Source organism: Chiroxiphia lanceolata, chromosome 5 (assembly GCF_009829145.1).
Source record: "Chiroxiphia lanceolata isolate bChiLan1 chromosome 5, bChiLan1.pri, whole genome shotgun sequence".
NCBI classification, from domain to species: domain Eukaryota; kingdom Metazoa; phylum Chordata; class Aves; order Passeriformes; family Pipridae; genus Chiroxiphia; species Chiroxiphia lanceolata.
The window spans coordinates 1066435-1089083 of record NC_045641.1 but is presented as its reverse complement, the minus strand read 5'-3'; the positions used below and the strand labels follow the sequence as shown (position 1 = coordinate 1089083).

At 45.9% G+C, this 22649-nt stretch overlaps 1 protein-coding gene and 1 long non-coding RNA gene across 3 annotated transcripts in view; both read left to right on the top strand.

The window, feature by feature from the left end:
* Positions 1 to 22649, top strand: part of UBE2H (ubiquitin conjugating enzyme E2 H) — a 35503-nt gene that overhangs the window by 5109 nt on the left and 7745 nt on the right. The window contains 6 exon segments of the mRNA XM_032687312.1: positions 14531 to 14549; positions 14551 to 14608; positions 16284 to 16358; positions 18923 to 18962; positions 19259 to 19311; positions 21825 to 21953. Coding sequence (XP_032543203.1) covers positions 14531 to 14549; positions 14551 to 14608; positions 16284 to 16358; positions 18923 to 18962; positions 19259 to 19311; positions 21825 to 21953 — 374 coding nt within the window.
* Positions 7583 to 9184, top strand: LOC116786614. 2 transcript variants are annotated; one of them, XR_004357017.1, is made up of 6 exons: positions 7583 to 7625; positions 7704 to 7735; positions 7903 to 8091; positions 8519 to 8628; positions 8676 to 8753; positions 8969 to 9184. It is a non-coding gene; the product is annotated as an uncharacterized LOC116786614 (long non-coding RNA). The 2 variants fall into 2 exon arrangements; XR_004357018.1 differs by lacking the exons at positions 7583 to 7625; positions 8676 to 8753; positions 8969 to 9184 and having other exon boundaries at positions 7633 to 7769; positions 7847 to 7934; positions 8519 to 8637.

Sequence of the window (22649 nt, the reverse complement as noted above, 5' to 3'; positions counted from 1 at the left end):
AAGCAGCTGCTCCATCATGGCAGACCTGGAATCCCGGGAAGCAGCTGCTCCATCTGGAGCAGACCTGGAATCCCGGGAAGCAGCTGCTCCATCATGGAGCAGACCTGGAATCCCGGGAAGCATCTGCTCCATCATGGAATTGCCGCGTTCACGGGGGATAAAATTGGGAATTATGGATGGGGTCGGGAATGCCCGGAGCGTTCCTGTCGTAGCCGACATCCCCGACCCTGCTGAAAATCAGGAACAGGAAAACAGGGAAAAATCAGCTCTTTGTGCTGCTCTGCATTTTGGGGGGGGTTTAACCTCTTTCCTCACCTCATTGCCGCCTCGGGGCAGTGATTCTGGAATTGGGTTCTGGAATTGATTTGGGAATTCTGAGTGGGGCAGCAGGATTATGTTCCTTAGAAACCGGTCTAAAGTGGCACCAGGTTTTAACAATTTTTAGGAGCCGTCTCTTTGCCGTGGCAGTTCCCAAAATCCTCCCTCCCCCCCCAAAAAAACCGAGCGCGGGATTTCGGGAAAACGCGGTTCCCTGCTCCCCTGCGGATGTGCTCCTGCCGGGCTTTTCCAGGAAGCTGGGCCTGGATCCGTGGCAGGGAATTGTTTGGAAGCGTCACCACGACTCCCTTGCGATCCCAGGGAACCTTTGGGAAGCGGCTCCCACATTCCCAACGTTCTTCAGGAGCAGCCAAATCCCGTCGGCTCGGAGCGCTCCCGATCCTGCCAGACCCTGGCAGGGCTGGAGAGCTGGGATTGAGGCAGGAGGTGTTGGTTTGCCAGGGAAAGGTGACATTTTTTGGGAATTCCAGCCCGAGGTTGATCCCAGTTATTGCCAGGGAAGGATGTTCTTTGGGGGGTTGGGTGTCTGGGGGGTTTTGTTGGTTTAAATCTCAGGAGGTCGTGGGCCCCTCGTGATTCCCGGGAAACGGGAGGATGTGATCCCTGCTCTCGTGGGGAGCAGCAGCTCTGCTCCCTCACAACATCCACTAATTCTTCCTTTGGATGCATCCCGGATCCCTGTCCCAGCCAGGATTCCCAGGAGAGGGAGTGCAGACACTCTGGGGAGCTCAGGATTAAATCCTGCTTGGTGCCAAGGGCCTCTTCCCAAGGGATGGGAACACCTGGACCAGCTCATCCCTTGGAGCTCCAGCTTTGCTGCCTTCATGGAATGCTGCAGCCCCTCTTCCCAAAGGGATCCCTGCACTGTATCCCATGGGAAGTGAGAGCAAATCCAGGCTCCTGACTGGCTTTTTTCCCTGTTTTTTTTGGAGTTTTTTCCCTCCCTGAGTCAGAGCAGCAGGAATTGGGCTGTTGGGAAGTGATCCCTGCCTGCTCCTGCCCTTCCTCTGGTGGGGAGCAGCAGCTCTGCTCCCTCAGAACATCCACTAATTCTTCCTTTGGATGCATCCCAGATTCCTGTCCCAGCCAGGATTCCCAGGAGAGGGAGTGCAGACACTCTGGGAGCTCAGGGATTAAATCCTGCTTGGTGCCAAGGGCCTCTTCCCAAGGGATGGGAACACCTGGATCAGCTCATCCCTTGGAGCTCCAGCTTTGCTGCCTTCATGGAATGCTGCAGCCCCTCTTCCCAAAGGGATCCCTGCCCTGTATCCCATGGGAAGTGAGAGCAAATCCAGGCTCCTGACTGGCTTTTTTCCCAGTTTTCCTTGGGATTTTCTCTCCCCTGGAGGAGCAGCAGGAATTGGGCTGTTGGGAAGGGAAGGTGCATCCGGAGCCATCCTGGGATAACAGTGTTCCCTTCTTAAGCCCAGCTTTAACCCGAGCCTAACTGGGATAAACACAGGTTGTTCAGGCAGGAGAGATCCCACGGGATGGAGCAGATTCCCGGGAAAACAGCTCCTGCTTTTGCTGCCTCCTTAACCCCGAGGCCATTCCAGACTGAGGGAGAGGGGCCGGGATTTTCCTGCCCCTTCCTGGCCTTTATTCCAAGGGCGAGCTCCTGCTCCCCCCTGGGTTTAGTGGGAGCTGTGGCTCTCCTGCTTTCCCTGCTCCCCTTCCCCGGCCCTCTGGCTCCATGGATTCTGCTCCATGGATTTCTGGAATGCCGAGCTCAGGGCCGGGCTCTTTGTGTGTCCCCCCACAGCAGCTCCCGTGACATCCCGGCCATTCCAAGGAACTGGCCCCACATCCCGGGGAATCCAGGGGAATCCAGGGGAATCCAGGGGAATGGGGCTCCCTTCCTTTGGGCCACACTTGGCTTTTGGTCCCTATTTTCTCCCCTCCTTCCTTTTTTCCCTTCCTTTCTTTCCCTCCTTTCATTTTTTACCTCATTTTCCCCCACTCATCTTTCCCATCCTTTCTCTTTTCCCTCCTTTTCTTCCCTCGTTTTTTCCCCTCCTCCTTTTCCCCCCCCTCCTTTCTTCTTTTTCCTCCTTTCTTTTCTTCCCTTTCTTTCCTCCTTTCTTTTTTCCCCTCCTTTCTTTTTTTCCGTTTTTCCCTCCTTTCTTTTTTCCCTCCTTTCTTTTTTCCCTCCTTGCTTTTTCCCCCTCCTGTCTTTTCCCCTCCTCTCTTTTTCCCCTCCTTTCTTTTTTCCCCTCCTTTCCTTTTTCCCCTCCTTTTCTTTTTTCCCCTCCTTCCTTTTTTTTCTTTTCATTTTTTCCCCCTCTCCTTTCCCCCCCCCTGTTTTTTCCCCCCTTTTTTCCTTCCCCCCTTTTTTCCCCTTCTTGTTTTCCCCTTCTTGGACTGCTCAGAGTTGTGGATCCCCTTGAATCCTTGGAAATGGGTGCCAGCTTTTAGGGTAAAAATCCATGTCCATGTCCCTGCTCCCACCCCTAAACCAGGACTGGCATGAAAAGCTGAGCTTAGGGACGTTTGCCCTGGAAAAAACTCTCAGGCTGGGCCAAAAATCTGGGATTTTGCCTAAAACCCACCAGTTTTTTAGGGTCACGACCTGGGCTGGGCAAGACTGGAAACCATCGGGCTCTTAAAGGGGGTCTGGATTACTCTCGGTCAGAGGGGCGGGTTAAAGCTGAGCCTAAACCAAAAATGGTGGTTTAAAGCTGAAGCCTACACCAAAATGGTTTTTAAAACTGATCCTACATCAAAGTGGTGTTTAAAAACTGATTCTACAACCAAAATGGGGTTTTAAAATTGATTTTACACCAAAATGGGGTTTTAAACCTGGTTCTAAATCAAAATGGTGTTTTAAAGCTGATTCTACACCAAGATGGTGTTTTAAAACTGGTCCTACACCAAGATGGTGCTCTAAACCTGGTTCCTAAATTAAAGTGGTGTTTTAAAGCTGATCCTACACCCAGACTGGTGTTTTTAAACTGAATCTCGCATCAAAATGATGTTTTAAAACTGGTTTTTAAATCAAAATGGTGTTTAAAACTGATCCTACACCAAATGGTATTTTAAAACTTGGTTCTAAATCAAATGCTGTTTTAAAACTGGTTCTAAATCAAAATGGTGTTTTTAAAAACTGATCTACACCAAAGTGGTGTTTTAAAATTGATCCTACACCAAGATGGTGTTTTAAACCTGGTTCTAAATCGAAGTGGTGTTTTAAAACTTATCCTACACCAAAATGATATTTTAAAATCTGATTCTACACCAAAATAGTGCTTTAAAACTGGTTCTAAATCAAAATGGTGTTTTAAAACTGATTCTAAATCGAAGTGATGTTTTAAAACTGATTTTACACCAAATGGTGTTTAAACCTGGTTCTAAATCAAAATGGTGTTTTTAAAAACTGATCCTACACCAAAATAGTGCTTTAAAACCGGTTCTAAATGGAAATGGTGTTTTAAAACCTGCTTTATTTGGCCAAAATCCTTCTTAATTCGTCTTTATTTTTTTGAATTGTCGTTTTATTTCCCTGCTTTCCCTTCCCTTTCCGCTCGGAAATCCGGGAATGTGCTTCCCAGCCCTGCTCGACCCCCCTGCCAGGCCCCTCCTAAACTCAGTTTTAGGGACTCAGGGGGAGGTTTTGACTCCTCGGGTGCGTCGTAATTCCGGGATTTGCTCCCTGTGTTGGGATGTGGAGCCCGTGTGGGGACCCTCCGGAGCTTTTCCAAACGCCGGCGCTCCGGGAAAAACCGGGATTTTCCATCCCTTTAGCCTTGGGAAACAGGATTAAGCCGAGCTTTCACCGGTTTATTCCCAGCAGGAAAGGGGGGTTTGGAGATCTGGGAAGGGAATTCCGGGTGCTTGCGGAGAGTCAGGGTGCTCCGGTGGCCTCTTCCCGACATGAGGAAAGGAATTGGGAAAGGAAAACAAAGGCCAGAAATCCTGGAATAAACAGGGAAGGGAAGATTAAAGCCAGAATCTGGGAATGTCAGGGAAGGAAAACTAAAGACCGGAATCCTGGAATAATTGGGGAAAGAAAACAAAGGCCAAAATCCAGGAATAATCAGGGAAGGGAGAATAAAGGCCGGAGGTGGGAGTTGATTTGGGGCCTTTTTCCTCAGGAATTTTCCTCTGGAGTGGTTGCATAAATGGGAAGGTGTGGGAATAGTGTGGGAATAGTGTGGGAATGCCACAGCCCACCCGCTCCGGTGGGAGATTCCTTTGGAATCCTTGGAATTAGGGACCTTTAAGGTCCTTTCCAACCCAAACCATTCCATGATTTCCGTGTCTTGTCGCGGCCGAAACTTCCAGCCATGGAATTCCAGGGGGGGGTTTTTGGGAATTTTTGCCTGCGGGACACGACGGGATGAATTCCATGATCGGTTAATTCCATAATTACCAACAGAACAACACAGTTTGGGTTTTTTGGGAATCTGGGAGTCCTGAAATTGTCCTCTGGGACTTCCAGAGTTCCTGAATCCTGTGATCCCCTCTCCCCATTTTCCCCCGGGCTCGGAAGGCACGAGGAAGGAGGGTTGGGAAGGGGGAATTCCGGGATCCTCCGCGGGTCGGGATTCAAACATCCCCGGGAATGCTGCTGGATATCCCGGGAAAAGGCCGCCTGGATGGCGCCGGGATCCCCCCGGATCTCGGGCAGGAAATTCCCTGAAAAGAGGGAGAATTCGAGGAATATTCCCTGAGTTTTGGGAGCCGAGGGATGGATCGGGAGCGGAGCCTTCGCTTGGAATTCACAGTTCCAGCTGGGGCTCCCGGAGGCAGCCGGACTTTTCCAGGGGCACATTCCCGATGCCAGGAAGCGACTGGAGCCGCCCAGCCCATCCCAGCCCATCCCAAGTGTCCCAGAAGCCACATCCCAGATTTTAGGTCATCCCCAAAACACTGGATTAGTCAGGCCTGGACTAAATTTAGCCCCTGAGCCGGAGCTAATTTGGGGCCAAATTCCTGCCTCATCCCTGGTTTTTTTTTGGGATTGTGTCCCAAATCCCGCATCCGGTTGCACCTGGATAAAATCCCTCTTCCTTGGCCTTTGGGACCTCCTTTTTTTTGTCCGCGGAATTCCTGGCTAAGGGAACGGAGGCGGAATTCCAGGGAGGAGTTGGAGCGCGACAGGACGTGGATCACAGGCCTGAATCCCACCTGGAATTCCAGAGGAATCCCCGAGGAATTCTTGGAGATCCAAGAGGAATCCCACTCAGTTCTCTCACATGGATTCCCTGCCTTTGTATCCCAGAATTCCCGAGCTCTGGAGACCTGCACATGTTTGGGAGCGGGAAGAATTCCTGCTCGGAAAAAAAGGGGGAAAACCACTTTCCTCATGGATTTCTCTCCTGGGAGGGATATTCCCGCTTTTTTTATTCCAAGTTAAAATTGTGGGGGATGGCAGAGACGGATAAAAGGGAGGGGGAAATAAAGGGAAAAAGGGAAAACAGGGAAAGATTCCCAGGCTGCTGCTCGGCCACTTCCAGCCTGGGCTGGATTTGAACTTCCCGGGATTCTGGCCTTTAGTTTCCCTTCCAGTTATTCCAGGATTTTGGCCTTTAGTTTCCCTTCCCTGATTATTTTGGGATTCTGACCTGTGTTTTCCTTTCCAGTTATTCCCAGATTCCAGCCTTTATTTTCCCTTCCCAGTTATTCCAGGACTCCAGGCTCTATTTTCCCTTCCCTCATAATTCCCAGATTCTGGCCTTTTTTTCCCTTCCCTGATAATTCCAGGATTCCAGCCTCTGTTTCCCATTCCTGACTATTCCCAGATTTTGATCTTTATTTTTCCTTCCCTGATTATTTTCCCTTCTCATTTATTCCAGGATTCTGACCTTAATTTTCTCTTCCCTGATAATTCCAGGATTCTGACCTTTATTTTCCTTTCCCTGCTTATTCCCAGATTCTGACCTTTATTTTCCCTTCCCTGATAATTCCAGGATTCTGGCCTTTATTTTCCCTTCTCTCATAATTCTGGGATTCTGACCTTTATTTCCTTTCCCTCATAATTCCAAGATTCTGGCCTTCATTTTCCCTTCCCTGATAATTCCAGGATTCCAGCCTCTATTTTCTCTCCCTGATATTCCAGGATTTTGGCCTTTAGTTTCCCTTCCCTGTTAATTCCCAGATTTTGGCTTTAATTTTCCCTTCCCTCATAATTCTGGGATTCTGGCCTATCTTCTCTTCCTGATTATTCCAGGATTCCAACCTCTATTTTCCTTCCCTGATAATTCCCAGATTTTGGCCTTTATTTTCCCTTCCCTGATAATTCCAGGATTCCAGCCTCTATTTCCCATTCCTGACTATTCCCAGATTTTGATCTTTATTTTCCCTTCCCTGATAATTCCAGAATTCTGACCTTCATTTTCCCTTCCTGCTTATTCCAGGGTTTTGACCTTTAGTTTCTTCCCTGATTATTTTGGGATTCTGGCCTTTATTCTCCCTTCCCTGATTATTCCTGAATTTTGGTCTTTATTTTACTTTCCCAATTATTCCCAGATTCTGGCCTTTACTTTCCCTTCCCTTATATTCCTGGATTTTGGCCTTAATTTTCCCTTCTCTCATAATTCCAGGATTCTGTCCTTTATTTCCCTTCCCAATCATTCCCAGATTCCAGCCTTTATTTTCCCTTCCCCATCATTCCAGGCCTCTCCTCCTTCCCAGATCCCTCTGGTTCATTGGGATTTTTTCCTGGATTCCCAGTATTTTCCCTGGAACAGCTTCAGGTATTTCCAGGCTCCTTCATTCCGATCCCTACAGGAATCTGGGATCAGGGGGTGTCTGGAAAGGCTCCGGAGCCGGGGGAGCTCCCCTGGAATTCCGAGGGGTCACATCCAGGCTGTGATTCCAGGTTTCCAGAGCTTATGGGGGAGCTCTGGACCCTCTTCCCAACCTGGGAATGGGGGGTGGTTGCGTTTCCCGGGACTGACACCTGCCTGGGGGTGGGATAATCCCACATTTGGGAATTCCAGCTTTCAGGAGGATGTGGGAAGGGGCTGGAATGCGGGGCAGCGGGATGTGGGATCCGGGGTGGGATCCACGGAGGGAGCCCCATTCCAGAGGGAGGATAATTGGGATAATTGGGATAACAGCCGTGACGGGAGCCCTGGGATTGTTGGGATCATCCATGGCCAGGGAATTCCTGCCTTGTCCGGCTGCTGCTTCCGGGATCCTGGAATTGCTTGGGATTTGTGGTGGGGAGAGGTGGGAAGAGGGAAAACTGGATCCAATCCAGGGATCCAGGGGGTGGAAGGGGCTTGTTCCCAAATCCGTTGGGATTGGAAGGGTTTGTTTCCCAAATCCCTTGGGATTGGAAGGTGTTTGTCCCCAAATCCCTTGGGATTGGGAGGTTTTTGTTCCTAAATCACCTGGGATTTTTACCCAAGGTGTGAAAGGTGTTTGTTCCTAAATTATTTGGGATTGGAAGGTGTTTGTTCCCAAATCACCTGGGATTTAACCAGGTCTGAAAGGTGTTTGTTCCTAAATCAGTTGGGATTGAAAGGTGTTTGTTCCTGAATCATTTGGGATTTTTATCCAGGGTGTGAAAGGTGTTTGTTCCTAAATCACTTGGAATTTTAACCAAGGTTCTGAAAGGTGTTTGTTCCCAAATCACTTGGGATTGGAAGGTGTTTGTTCCTAAATCACTTGGGGTCGAAAGGTGTTTGTTCCTAAATCACTGGAGGATTTTTGACCAAGGTCTGAAAGGTGTTTGTTCCTAAATCACCTGGGATTTTTTACCCAAGGTGTGAAAGGAGTTTGTTCCTAATTATTTGGGATTGAAATGTTTTTGTTCCTAATCATTTAGGATTTTTAACCAGGGATTGAAAGGTGTTTGTTCCTAAATCATTTGGTGTTTTAATCAGGAATTGAAAAGTGTTTGTTCCCAAATCACCTGGGATTGAAGGGGTTAGTTCCCAAATCTGTTGGGACTTTTACCCAGGGTCTGAAAGGTGTTTTCCTAAATCATTGGGGTTTTTAATCAAGGTGGTGAAAGGTTTTATTCCTAAATCACTTGGGATTTTAACCGGGGTCTGAATGGTGTTTGTTCCTAAATCATTTGGGATTTTAACCAGGGATTGAAAGGTGTTTGTTCCTAAATCAGTTTGGGATTTTTACCTCAAGCTGTGAAAGGGGGTTTGTCCCCAAATCACCTGGGATTGAAAGGCATTTGTTCCTAAATCACTGGAGGATTTTGACCAACCTCTGAAAGGTGTTTGTTCCTAAATTATTTGGGATTGAAAGATGTTTGTTCCCAAATCACTTGGGATTGAAAGGTGTTTGTTCCTGAATCATTTGGGATTTTTATCCAGGGTGTGAAAGGTGTTTGTTCCCAAAATCACTTGTGCCTTTAACCGGGGGTGTGAAAGGTGTTTGTTCCTAAATTATTTGGGATTGAAAGGGGTTCGTTCCCAAATCACCTGGAATTTTTAACTAGAGTGTGAAAGGTGTTTTGTTCCTAAATCACTTGGGGTTGAAAGGTGTTTGTTCCTAAATCACTTGGGGTTTTAACCAAGGTCTGAAAGGTGTTTTCCTAAATCACTTGGAATTTTAACCGAGGTGTGAAAGGAGTTTGTTCACAAATCACTTGGGATTGAAAGATGTTTGTTCCCAAGCACTTGGGATTGAAAGGTGTTGTTCCCAAATCACTTGGGGTTGAAAGGTGTTTGTTCCCAAATCATTTGGGATTTTAACCAGGGTCTGAAAGGTGTTTGTTCCCAAATCACTTGAGATTTTAACCAGGGATTGAAAAGTGTTTGTTCCAAATCATTTGGGATTGAAAGGGGCTTGTTCTAAATCACTTGGGATTGAAAAGTGTTTGTTCCCAAATCACTTGGGATTGAAAAGTGTTTGTTCTAAATCATTTGGGATTTTTACCCCAGGGTCTGAAAGGTGTTTGTTCCTAAATCATTTGGGATTTTAACCAAGGTGTGAAAGGTGTTTGTTTCCTAAATCATTTGGGATTGAAAGTTGTTTGTTCCTAAACTGTTTAGGAGTTTTAACCAGGGTTTGAAAGGTGTTTGTTCCTAAATCAGTTTGGGATTGAAAGATGTTTTGTCCCAAATCATTTGGGATTGAAAGGGGCTTGTTCCTAAATCACTTGGGAGCAGGGAAGGGAAGATCCCGCCGGATTCCGTTCCCCCGGGGGAGCTGAGATCCCTTATCCTGGGATTCCAGGGCAGCCGGAGCCCAAACAGGACTGGGAGCTTTGCCTCCCCCTGGGAATGTTTTCCTTCTTCAAGGCTGAGTCTGTGGGAAGTTCCCTGCGGAGAGAGCTGCAGGAATTCTCTTGGAGCATCCTGCTGGAAGGGTTTGGTGGGGATTCCTTCACTTAAAAATCCTTGGGATTCCTTTGCTTAAAAATCCTCAGGATTCCTTCTTTTAACAACCCTCAGGATTCCCTCACTTAAAAATCCTCAGGATTCCTGCACTTAAAATCCTCAGGATCCTTTATTTAGCAATCCTCAGAATTCCTTTATTTAACAACCCTCAGGATTCCCATCCTTTAGCAACCCCCAGGATTCCTTTATACCAATCCTTAGGGATTCCCTCTTTTAAACAATCCTCGGGATTCCTTGGTTTTAACACCCTCAAGATTCCCTCCTTTAGCAATCTTCAGAAGTCCTTTATTTTAACAATCCTCAGGATTCCCATCACTTAAAAATCCTCAGGATTCCTTCACTTAACAATCTTCAGGATCCTTTATTTTAGCAATCCTGAGGATTCTTTCCTTTAACAATCCTCAGGATTCCTTAACAATCCTCAGGATTCCTTTAACAATCCTTGGATTCCCTCTTCTAAAAATCCTCGAGATTCCCTCACTTAACAATTCCCCAGGATTTCCTTATTTAACAACCCTCAGGATTCCCTACTTTAACAATCCTCAGGATTCCCTAACTTAAAAATCCTCAGGATTCCCTCTCTAACAACCCTCAGGATTCCTTTAACAATCCTCAGGATTCCTCCTTTACCAACCCTCAGGATCCTTTATTTTAACAATCCTCAGAATTCCTTTATTTCAACAATCCTGAGGATTCCTTTATTTTAACAACCCCTCAGAATTCCTCCTTTAACAATCCCTGGGATATTCCCTCTTTTAAGAATCCTCAGGATTCCCTCACTTAAAAAATCCTTGGGATTCCTTTATTTAAACAACCCTCAGGGTTCCTTTATTTTAACAACCCTCAGGATCCTTTATTTTAAACAATCCTCAGGATTCCCTCACTCAAAAATCCTCAGAATTCCCTCTTTTAACAATCCTCAGGATTCCTCACTTAAAAAATCCTCAAGATTCCCTTATTTTAGCAATCCTAAGGATTCCTTTATTTTACAGTCCTCAGAATTCCTCCTTTAACAACCTTCAGGATTCCCTCCTTTAGCAATCCTCAGGATTCCTTTATTTTAACAACCCTGAGGATTCCCTTCACTTAAAAATCCTCAGGATCCTTTATTTTAACAACCTCAGAATTCCTTTATTTTAACAATCCTCAGGGATTCCCTCACCTTAAAAATCCTCAGGATTCCTTTATTTTAACAACCCTCAGGATTCCTCCTTTAACAATCCCTGGGATTCCCTCTTTTAAGAATCCTCAGGATTCCCTCACTTAAAAAATCCTTGGATTCCGTTATTTTAACAACCCTCAGGGTTCCTTTATTTTAACAACCCTCGGATTCCCTCACTTAAAAAATCCTCGGGATTCCTCCTTTAACAACCCTCAGGATTCCTTTATTTAGGAATCCCAGGATTCCTCCTTTTAACAATCTGCAGGATTCCTTTATTTTAACAACCCTCAGGATCCTTTATTTTAACAATCCTCAGGATTCCTTCCCTTAAAAACCCTCAAAATTCCCTTATTTTAGCAACCCTCAGAATTCCTTTATTTCAACAACCCTCAGAATTCCTTTATTTCCACAACCCTCTCGATATTAACTTTCCCTCTCCCTCAGGAATTTTGTTGCCATCCCTGGAAGGCTCCATCCCCCACATTCCCGTGGGAACGGGCTCCTCCTGCCGGAGCTGGAGCAGTGCAGGGATCAGAGCTGGAGCTCGGGGCGTGGCCACTCAAAAACTTGGATGCTCCGGATCCGGCTCTTTTTTCCCTCCGGAATGGCGGTGGAGGGGAATTCCGAGCCTTCTCATCCCTGCTGATTCCCGCTCTGTCCCATGGAATTCTCCTGGGAAGCTCCAGCAGTGCCGTTGCTCCGTGTGGGATCCGTTCAGGAAGGCCAAAAGTCTTGGGAATTTGGGATTTGGTTGGGGTTTTTCCCGGGAATTTTGACGTGTCGGAGGGCCGGGTTCGTCCGGAAAAAGCCTTTTCCCTGGGAGTTTGGCCATGGAATCTTCCCCCCTGATGGAATGTTTGATCCCAAGGGTGTGTGTCCTGTGGGATGAACCCTGGATGCCCCTGGAATCGGGAATGGCCGAGTCTTTATCCATTAATTGCTGGTTTCCTTGGAAATCGGGGAAAAGCACGGCAAGAGGGAAAACCTGGGATCAGAGGGATTTTCCCGGATAAAACGAGGCGAGAGGGGAAAACGTGGGATCAGAGGGATTTTCCCGGGATAAAACGAGGTGAGGGGGGGTTGTGGGCTTCCCAGAAAATGCTGATGTGTGTTAAATCCCAGCTGCTTCCTGCATGGAATCTGATCAGAGGGATTTCTGGGAATTCCGGACACAAACGTTCGTATCCCGGGTCGCCTGAATTGTGGGAATTCTCACTCCAGCTTCCTGCTGCTCTTTTTCCCGGGGTTCTCCCAAGCTGGAATGGGTCTGCTGGAAGCCCTGGAGCGTTTCTCCTTCCTGGGATTTCCTTGGAATTGCCGTGGGATCCGACTCCCAGGGCGGGACGGGAGGTTCCTTGTGCTCCTGTTCCGTAGGGATCGGGGGTCTCCAGGCAGGGAATTCCTGGATCCCGGGCAGCCGAGGAATTCCTGGCCTGTTCGGAGCAGGGATTTGGTTGTGAGACTTTTGCCTTATGGCAAAATTCCATGTGAACCGAGGGAATACTTGGATCAGAGCCTGTGTCCTTCCCTCCTGGACACATCCCTGGAGCTTTTCCTGGGAATGTTGGCTGGTCCCTTCTGTTCCTCCAGGCTTTTCCCTCGTGTTCCCTGGATGGAAATGTGGGATGGAGGAGCCTTGTGGGTCTCCTCTGATTCCTGCTCTTCCCAGAGCTCCAATCTGGGTGATAAGTGTTCCCTTTCCTGAAGAATTCCTGGAGATAAACGGGAATAACTGTTCCTCCTCCTGTGTGTTCTCCACTGGAGCTCTCCCTGTTGGTGGCATTCCAGGATCTGGGATTCCAGGATCTGGATTCCTTGGTGGAGAAGGGAGAGAGGGCAGGTGGTTCACCCCCCTTGGGTTGGAAGTCGGGGGGATTCCCATGGAATTCACCCCATTCCCAGGAAAAGGCTCCCCAGCTTCCTCATTCCTGCTGCTGCAATTCCAGGGGTTTCCCGTGGGTTGGTGTCGCTGGGATCCGCTTCGTTTGCCGTTGGAATCCTGGAATGGTTTGGGTGGGAAGGGACCTTGGAGCCCATCCAGTGCCAATCCCGGCTCCTCCCGCTAGCCAGGCTGCTCACGACCGACCTTGGACACTTCCAGGGATCCAGGGAATGTGTTCCCACTTCTCTGGGAAATCCATTCCAGGCCCTCCCCACCCTCCCAGCCAGGAATTCCTTCCCAGTATCCCAGGGAAGATCCCTTGTGTCCTGGTAATGAGCAGTGTGGTTGTCCCAAACCTTGCTTCCCAGTCCCAATCCTGATCCCTTCCATGAACTCAGCCACTGCCTCTTCCCTTTGTATTCCCTTCTTCCCTTTCCCTTTTCCCTTTGTATCCCAGTTTCCCTTTTCTTCCATTTGGATTCCCTTCTTTCCCACATCACTTTTCCCTTTGTATTCCCTCTTCCCAGTTTCCCTTTTCCCTTTGTATTCCCATCTTCCCTTTCCCTTTTCCCTTTGTATTCCCTTCTTTCCTTTTCCCTCTGTATTCCAGTTTCCCTTCCCCGTTGTATTCCCTTCTTCCCACTCACTTTTCCTTTGTATTCCCAGTTTCCCCTTCCCTTTGTATTTCCTTCTTCCATTCCCATTTTCCCTTTGTATTCCACAATTTCTCTTATCTTTGTATTCCTTTTCCCTTTCTTTTTTCCCTTTGTATTCCCAATTTCTCTTATCCTTTGTAGTCCTTTCTTCCCATTCCCTTTTCCCTTTGTATTCCCAGTTTTCCTTTTTCCTTTGCATTCCATTCTTCTCAGTTTCCCTTTCCCTTTGTTATTCCCTTCTTCCCATTCCCTTTTTCCACTGGATTTCCTTCTCCCTTTCCCTTATATTCCCTTCTTACTTTTTCTTTGTATTCCCAGTTTCCCTTCCCTTTGTATTCCCTTCTTTCTCCCACTTTTCCTTTGTATTCCCTTCTTTCCAGTTTCCCTTTTCCCTTTGCATTCCCAGTTTACCTTTATATTCCCTTCTCTTCCCGTCTTCCCTTTCCCTTTTCACCTTGTATTCCCTTTTTCCTTGTATTCCCAGTTTCCCTCTATATTCCCCTCTCCCACCTGCTTTTCCCTTTGTATTCCCTTCTCCCATTCCCTTTTTCCTTTGTATTCCCAGTTTTCCCATTCCCTTTACATTTCCTTCTTCCCTCATTCCTTTTTTCCCCTTGTATTCCCAATTTCCCTTTCCCTTTGTATTCCTTTCTTCCCTTTCTCTTTCCCCTTTGTATTCCCAATTTCCCATTTTCCTTTTTATTCCCTTCTTCCCTTTACCCTTTGTGTTCCCAGGTTTCCCTTCCTTTATATTCCCTTCTTCCCTTCTTTTTCCTTTTCCCTTTGCATTCCCTTCTTCCCACTCACTTCCCTTTCTATTCCCTTCTTCCCATTCCTTTTCCCTTTGTATTTACTACTTCCTTTTCCCTTTGTATTCCCAGTTGTCCTTTTGTATTCCCTTCTTCCCAATCCCTTTTCCCTCTGTATTCCCCAAACCAAGCAGCCCTGAGGGGAAAGGTGGGATCATCCCAGAATCCCTCCATGCCAGGGATTTTCCAGGATACAGGATCGACATCCTCCTCTGCTCACTTGGTCGCCTCAGGGCCCCGAAATTCCGGTGGGAGAACATTCCAGTGCCGAGTTGGGAATATTTGGGTGGCCAGGCTTCCCAGACACCCCCCTGTCCGTGACTCCCAGCAGGAATTTTCCCTGGAATCCCGTGTTTTCCTTGACTTGGGCTCAGGATCGAGAGCAAACACGAGGGTGACGATCCTGGGAGGACTCAACGAGTTCGTCGTCAAGTTTTATGGACCACAAGGAAGTAAGTTGGGGGAAGAAAAACCCCCCCTCATTCCCAAAATTCCAGCTGCTGGCTCAGCCCAGGCTTCCCTAGGCCTGGCTTGGAGCTCGACATCCCAGTTTTTGTGGGAATTTCCCATTAAAACAACTCCCTTTAGCGACGGCTCCGAAGGCAAGTGGGTGATTCCCGAAATCCCTGTTTTTAACGAGGCTCCTCGTGCCGGGATTTTCCTCGGGATCAGCGGGAATTCTTTGTTCCTGCTGGATCAGGAATATTTAGGATCTGTTCCTGTGTATCCAGGTTTCCATTCCCAGTGTCCTGAAGGTTCTGGAATTCCTGGAATCCTGGGAAAACCTCATGCCAGGGAAGCAGGAAACCTTTTCTATAGGGAAGTCACAGTGGATTTTCCTCGGGATCACTGGGAATTCTTTGCTCCTGCTGGATCAGGAATATTAGGGATGTGTTCTCTGTGCATCCAGGTGTGCCCTGAAGATTCCAAAGGGTCTGGAATTCCGACCATCCTGGGAAAACCTCATGCCAGGGAATCAGGAAACTTTTTCCATAGGGAAAGTCAGAGTGGATTTTCCTCGGGATCAGCGGGAATTCTTTGTTCCTGCTGGATCAGGAATATTTGGGATGTGTTCCTGTGCATCCAGGTTTCTGTTCCCAGCACCTGAAGATTCCAGAGGGTCTGGAATTCTGGCTATCCCAGGAAAACTTCATGTCAGGGAAGCAGGAAACCTTTTCCATAGGGAAAGTCAGAGTGGATTTTCCTCGGGATCACTGGGAATTCTTTGTCCCTGCTGGATCAGGAATATTTGGGATGTGTTCCTGTGCATCCAGGTTTCTGTTCCCAGCACCCTGAAGATTCCAGAGGGTCTGGAATTCCTGCAATCCCCGGGTGCCAGGGAAGCAGGAAACCTTTTCCATCCGAGTGAAAAACCTTGGGAAGGGAGGGGAAAAAAAAGGGGAATAAAAGAGCTCCAATCCCAGTATTCCCAGTTAAAATCTGGCATTTCCCATGGGAGTTTTGCCAGGAGTCTCCCCCCTATGGAATGTTTTATTCCCAGGGATGTGTTTTCCTCCATTTGTTGCCTCCCAAAGCCTTAAAATGTCCTAATTCCCAAATTTCCTGCCCTGCAGAGTGTGGAAAGTCAGAGTGGATTTTCCTGGGGATCACTGGGAATTCTTTGTTCCTGCTGGCTCAGGAATATTTGGGATGTGTTCCTGTGCATCCAGGTGTGCCCTGAAGATTCCAGAGGGTCTGGAATTTCTGCAATCCCGAGTGCCAGGGAAGCAGGAAACCTTTTCCATAGGGAAAGTCAGAGTGGATTTTCCTCAGGATCAGCAGGAATTCTCTGCTCCTGCTGGATCAGGGATATTTGGGATGTGTTCCTGTGCATCCAGGTTTCTGTTCCCAGCACCCTGAAGATTCCAGAGGGTCTGGACATTCCTGCAATCCCGGGTGCCAGGGAAGCAGGAAACCTTTCCCATCCGAGTGAAAAACCTCGGGAAGGGAGGGAAAAAAAGGGGAATAAAAAAGCTCCAATCCCAGTATTCCCAGTTAAAATCCGGGATTCCCATGGGAGTTTTGCCCGGAGTCTTCCCCCCCATGGAATGTTTTATTCCCAGGGATGTGTTTTCCTCTCTCTGTTGCCTCCTAAATGTCCTAATTCCCGAATTTCCTGCCCTGCAGCTCCCTACGAGGGCGGAGTGTGGAAAGTCAGAGTGGACCTTCCCGATAAATATCCCTTCAAATCCCCATCCATAGGTAAGGAAGAAACAAGGAATAAAGATCCCTTCCAATCCCCATTCCTGGGGAAGGAATCCTCCTTTGCCAGCCCCGAATCCCGGGATTTCTGGGCCGTTTGTGGGGGAAAAAACCCCTCGTTTTAGAAACCTTTTTATTATAAAATTCGGAGTATTTCACTCAGAAATTATTTAAAATGATTTTATTATTTTATTAGAAATTTTTAAATTTAAAATTATTTTATCGTTTTATTAAAATTTGTTAAAATTCATTGACTCGGATTTGACTTTAATTTATTGACTCAAAACTCGGTTTGATTTGCTGGAAATATTGAAAATAAAACCTTGGGTTTAAGAGCTATAAAAAGATTTATGTAAAATATGATGTTTGTGCCCAGCAAATATTCAGTTTTATCTATTAGATTGTTTTTATTTATTTCTGTTTTTCTTTTTTACATATATTATTATTTATTTATTATATTTTATTTATTATATTACTTTTATTTATCTTTTTCTTTTACTTACATATTATTATTTATTTATTATATTCCATTTTATTTATTATATTATTTTTATTGATTTATCCTTTTATTTTCTTTATATATGTCATTATTTATTATATTTTATTTATTATATTATTTTTATTGATTTTTATTTTTACATATATTATTAGTATTTATTATATTTTATTCATTATATTACTTTAATTACTTTTATTTATCTTTTTATTTTATTTGCATATATTATTATTTTTTATTATATTCCATTTTATTTATTATATTACTTTTATTTATTTATCTTTTATTTTATTTGCATATATTATTATTATTTTTTATATATTCCATTTTATTTATTATGTTACTTTTATTTATTTATCTTTTATTTTATTTACATATATTATTTATTTATTATATTACTTTTATATTTTTTATTTTATTTACATATATTATTATTTATTATGTTATATTTTATCTATTATGTTATTTTTATTATTTATATTTTTCTTTTTTACATATATTATTATTATTTATTTATTATATTTTATTTATTATATTACTTTTATTTATTTGTCTTTTTATTTCATTTATATATATTATTTTTTATTTATTATATTGTATTTTATTTATTATATTACTTTTTTCTTTTTATTTTATTTACAGATATTATTACTTATCTATTATATTTTGTTTCTTGTATTATTTTTATTTACATTTTTATTTTATTTACATATATTGTTATTATTTATTTATTGTATTTTATTATATTACTTTTGTTTATCTTTTTATTTTATTTATATATATAATTATTTATTATATTTTATTTCTTATATTGATTTTTTATATTTCTATTTTATTTACATTTATTATTATTAATTATTATTTATTATTATTTATCTGATATTTTATTCATTGTATTCCAAGCAGAGGAATTTGGGGCTGAAAGTTCTGGGAGCTGGGAATGGGATTTTTGGCCCCATATTTTTATGGATTTAGGGATTAAATCTCTTTCCCAATTAATGATAAATCCAAAGGGGGGGGACAGATCAAGGAAGTGCTGGAATTGCCCTCTCCCAATCCCACTTTTCCTTCTCCCAGTCCTCTTTTCCCTCCCCAATCCTCCTTTTCCCTCCCCTTTTCCCTTTTCCCTCCCCTTTTCCCTTTTCCCTCCCCTTTTCCCTTTTCCCTCCCCCAATCCCTCTTATCCCTCTTTTCCATTTCCCAATCCCCTTTTCCCTCTCCCAATCCCCTTTTCCCTCCAATCCCCCTTTTCTCTCTCCCAATCCCACTTTTCCCTCTCCTTTTCCCTTTTCCCTCTTCCAATCCCCTTTTCCCTCTCTCGGTCCTCCTTTTCCTTCCCAATCCCCTTTTTCTTCCCCCAATCCCCCTTTTCCCTTCAAATCCCCCTTTTCCCTCTCCCAATCCCCCTTTTCTCTCCCAATCCCCCTTTTCCCTCTCCCAGTCCCCCTTTTCTCTCCCCTTTTCCCTTTTCCTTCCCAATCCCCTTTTCCCTCTTCCAATCCCCCTTTTCCTTCTCCCAATCCCCCTTTTCTCTCTCCCAATCCCCCTTTTCTCTCTCCCAATCCCCCTTTTCCCTCTCCCAATCCCCCTTTTCCCTCTCCCAATCCCTCTTTTCCCTCTCCCCCTTTTCCCTCCCAATCCCCCTTTTCTCTCCCAGTCCCACTTTTCTCTCTTCCAATCCCACTTTTCCTTCTCCCAGTCCCAATTTTCCCAATCCTCCTTTTCCCTCTCCCAGTCCTTCTTTTCCTTCCCACAATCCCCTTTTTCCTTTCAAATCCCCTTTTTCCCTTCAAATCCCCCTTTTCCTTCTCCCAATCCCCCTTTTCTCTCTCCCAATCCCCCTTTTCCCTCTCCCAGTCCCCCTTTTCCCTCTCCCAATCCCCCTTTTCCCTCCAATCCCCCTTTTCCTTCTCCCAATCCCTCTTTTCCCTCTCCCCCTTTTCCCTCCCCTTTTCCCCCTCCCAATCCCCCTTTTCCCTCAGCAAATCCCAGTCTTTTCTCATGGGATATAAACCCCCGGATATTTGGCTATTCCCTGGATTTATCCCTGGGTTTTTTTTCCTTGCAGGATTCATGAATAAAATTTTCCATCCCAACATCGACGAGGCGTGAGTAAAAATCCCTCTTTTCCACCCTCAAATCCCGCGGAATTCCCGAGGTTTTGCCCCATTCCTTCGGTTTAAGGGGAATTTCCTGCCCTTAAGTCCCAATTTATTTTCATTTGGAGTTTTTAGGATGGGATTCATCAGGAATAAATGGGAATAAATCCCTTATCCAGAGCCCTGGGAAGGGGGAGGGGGTGGGATAATTTGATCCCAGGATTCTTTTGGGATGGGACCGTGTTGAATCCCAGCTTTTCCCTGCTTTTAATCCCCTTTTAATCCCGTTTTTCCCTGTTTTCCAGGTCAGGAACTGTCTGTCTAGATGTAATCAATCAAACCTGGACAGCTCTCTATGGTGAGTCGGGAAGGGATGTGATTCCAGGCCACTTTTTTTGGGAATTTTTACGGAATTTTCAGGCTCCTCACTCCGCCAAAACCGTGGGAAAAACCCGGATTTCCTTGGAAGGGGAGGAGGTGGAATTGCATCCAGTTCCTGCAGGAGGGTCTGGGCTTCCCATTGGGATTTTTCCAAGATATTTAGAGATGGAAAAAAAAAATCCCCTAAGTGGGATTTAGGGAATGCTGGGCTTGGAAAAACAGAGCTCAGGTTCTGCTCCGGGTTTGGCTGCGTTTTAAAAACGGGAATTCCTTAAATATTCCATAAATATTCCTTAAATATTTCATAAATATTCCATAAATATTCCTTAAATATTCCATAAATAGTCCTTAAATATTCCTTAAATATTCCTTAAATACTCCATAAATATTCCTTAAATATTCTTTAAATATTCCTTAAATATTCCATAAATATTCCATAAATATTCCTTAAATATTCCTTAAATATTCCAGGTTTTGCCTCATGTGGAAGAGTTTCCAGGGGAACATTCCCATCAAATCCCTGAAAATGGGATTTTAACTCTCCCAGTTGAGGCTTTGAAGGACAAAGCACTTCCCTCTCCTCCCAGGGACATTCCAGGGGAATCCTGGGGGGTCGAATTCCTCATGGGAATGCCGGAATTCCCCATGGAATAGGTGGATGAGGGTCCCCCCATGGATTTTCCAGGGGGGATCAGCCAAAGGGAGCAAAGGGAATCATTCCAGTGGCTCTGGATTTGTGCTCCAGAGGTTTGGATTCCTCCCTGGAGCCGCAGGGAGGCCTCTGGAATGATGGAATTCCCTCAGGATTCGTTCCTACAGCAGGGATTGGCCTGGAAATCCAGGGAATGGGAACGGGAAAAGAGGGAATAACATCCCGTTAGTTCATGGAGCGTCACCCCTTGGAAGCAGAGCATTCCAGAGGGGGTGGAGCAGATCATTCCAGAGGCAACCTGAGGTGGGAAAGAGGCAGGAGAGCCACCAGAGAATTCCTGGATGAATTCCCAATGGGAACACTCCTGGTTAAATTCCCAGTGGGAACTCTCCTGGATGAATTCCCAATGGGAACTCTCCTGGTTGAATTCCCAATGGGAACTCTCCTGGTTGAATTCCTGATGGGAACACTCCTGGATGAATTCCTGATGGGAACACTCCTGGATGAATTCCTGATGGGAACTCTCCTGGATGAATTCCCAGTGGGAACACTCCTGGTTGAATTCCCAACAGGAACACTCCTCTCCTGGTTGAATTTCCAATGGGAACAACTCTTGGATGAATTCCCAGTGGGAACACTCCTGGATGAATTCCCAGTTGAATTCAGTGAGAGCAACTCCCTTCTCAGCCCTTTATGATTATTTGATATTTTATTCCCTCTGGATAAAATTTTGTGCTCCAGATCCCTGGATTTAGTCCCAGAATCCTGGGATAGTTTGAGTTGGGAGGGACAGCAGGAGCTCCAACCCCTTCCCTGGACAAGGACAATTTCCATGGAGCAGGAAACATGGGAAAACAGGAACAGAGGGAGGAAGGAGAAGTGGAATAATTGAGTGGGAGGTGAAGCACAACTGTGGGTTTTCCTTTTTCCCTGTTTTTTTTTTAAGCCAGGATTAAGAATCCTGGACAATTGTGTCCATCCAGTTCCTGGATCAACCCCCCAGTATCCATGTTTTGTGCTGGGATCTCCGGGAATTCAGGAATTGCAGCAGCTCCTGCTCAGCCCTTTATTGTTATTTGATATTTTATTCCCTCTGGAAGCCACTTTGTGCTCAGGATCCCTGGATTTAGTCCTGGAATCCTGGGATGGTTTGGGCTGGGAGGGACCTCCAGGCTCTCCAAGCCCCTTCCCTGGACAAGGACAACTTCCAAGGCGCAGGAAACATTGGAAAACGGGAACAGGGGGAGGAAGGAGAAGGGAAATAATTCCATGACAGCAACTCCCTGCTCAGCTCTTTATTGTTATTTGATATTTTATTCCCCCTGGAAGACACTTTGTGCTCCAGATCCCTGGATTTAGTCCTGGAATCCTGGGATGGTTTGGGCTGGGAGGGACCTCCAGGCTCTCCAAGCCCCTTCCCTGGACAAGGACAACTTCCAAGGCGCAGGAAACATTGGAAAATGGGAACAGGGGGAGGAAGGAGAAGGGAAATAATTCAGTGAGAGCAACTCCCTGCTCAGCTCTTTATTGTTATTTGATATTTTATTCCCCCTGGAAGCCACTTTGTGCTCAGGATCCCTGGATTTAGCCCTGGAATCCTGGGATGGTTTGGATTGTGATGGACCTCCAGTCTCTCCCATCCCATGTGTCAGGATCGGGAATTGCGGCAGCTCCCCGTGTGTTCTCCAGCACTCTCCTCTCCTTTATTCCCGTTTTTCCCCCCTCATTCCCACATTTCCAGGCTGTTTTCCCTCTCCCATTCCCCCCTGGCCGTGGCTGGATTCGTGTTTTCCCGGCTGGATTCGTGTTTTCCCAGCTGGATTCGTGTTTTCCCGCAGATCTCACCAACATCTTCGAGTCGTTCCTGCCCCAGCTCCTGGCGTATCCCAATCCCATCGATCCGTTGAACGGAGACGCCGCTGCCATGTACCTCCACCGACCAGAGGAGTACAAACAGAAAATCAAAGGTGAGGAGGCATTCCCGGCATTCCAGCCTCGGAAAATCCGGGAGCCGCCGGCCCCGGGTTTTCCCTCCCATTCCAGGGACCTTTTTCCGGTGGAAAACGGGGGTGATGTGGAGCGGGGAATGGGATGTGGGATGTGGGATAAGGGTGGGAATGGTCATCAGACCCTGAACAGGGAAAGCTGGAGGAAAAGTGGGATAGGATTCCCTGGGATTTTGAGGAACAGGGGGAATGATTCAGTGTGTGACCAGAAAAAGGGGCGGGAAAATTCCAGTAAGGAGCATCCAGGAAAAAATCACTGGGTGCAAAGTGGTTTGTTGGGAGTTGTTTGGGAAGTTCTGGGAGTAGGAATCCAGGGATTGGTGGTAATAAACAGGGAAGGCTGAGGAAAAGTGGGATAGGATTCCCTGGGATTTTGAGGAATGAGGGGAGTGATTCGGTGTGTGGTGGAAAAAACGGCAGGAAAATTCCAGTCAGGAGCATCCAGGGATGTTCCTGGATAAAATCACTGAATAAAAAGGGGCTTGTTGGGAGTTCTTTGGGAAGTTCTGGGAGTAGGAATCTAGGGATTGGTGGTAATAAACAGGGAAGGCTGAGGAAAAGTGGGATAGGATTCCCTGGGATTTTGAGGAATGAGGGGAGTGATTCGGTGTGTGGTGGAAAAAGGGGTGGGAAAATTCCAGTCAGGAGCATCCAGGG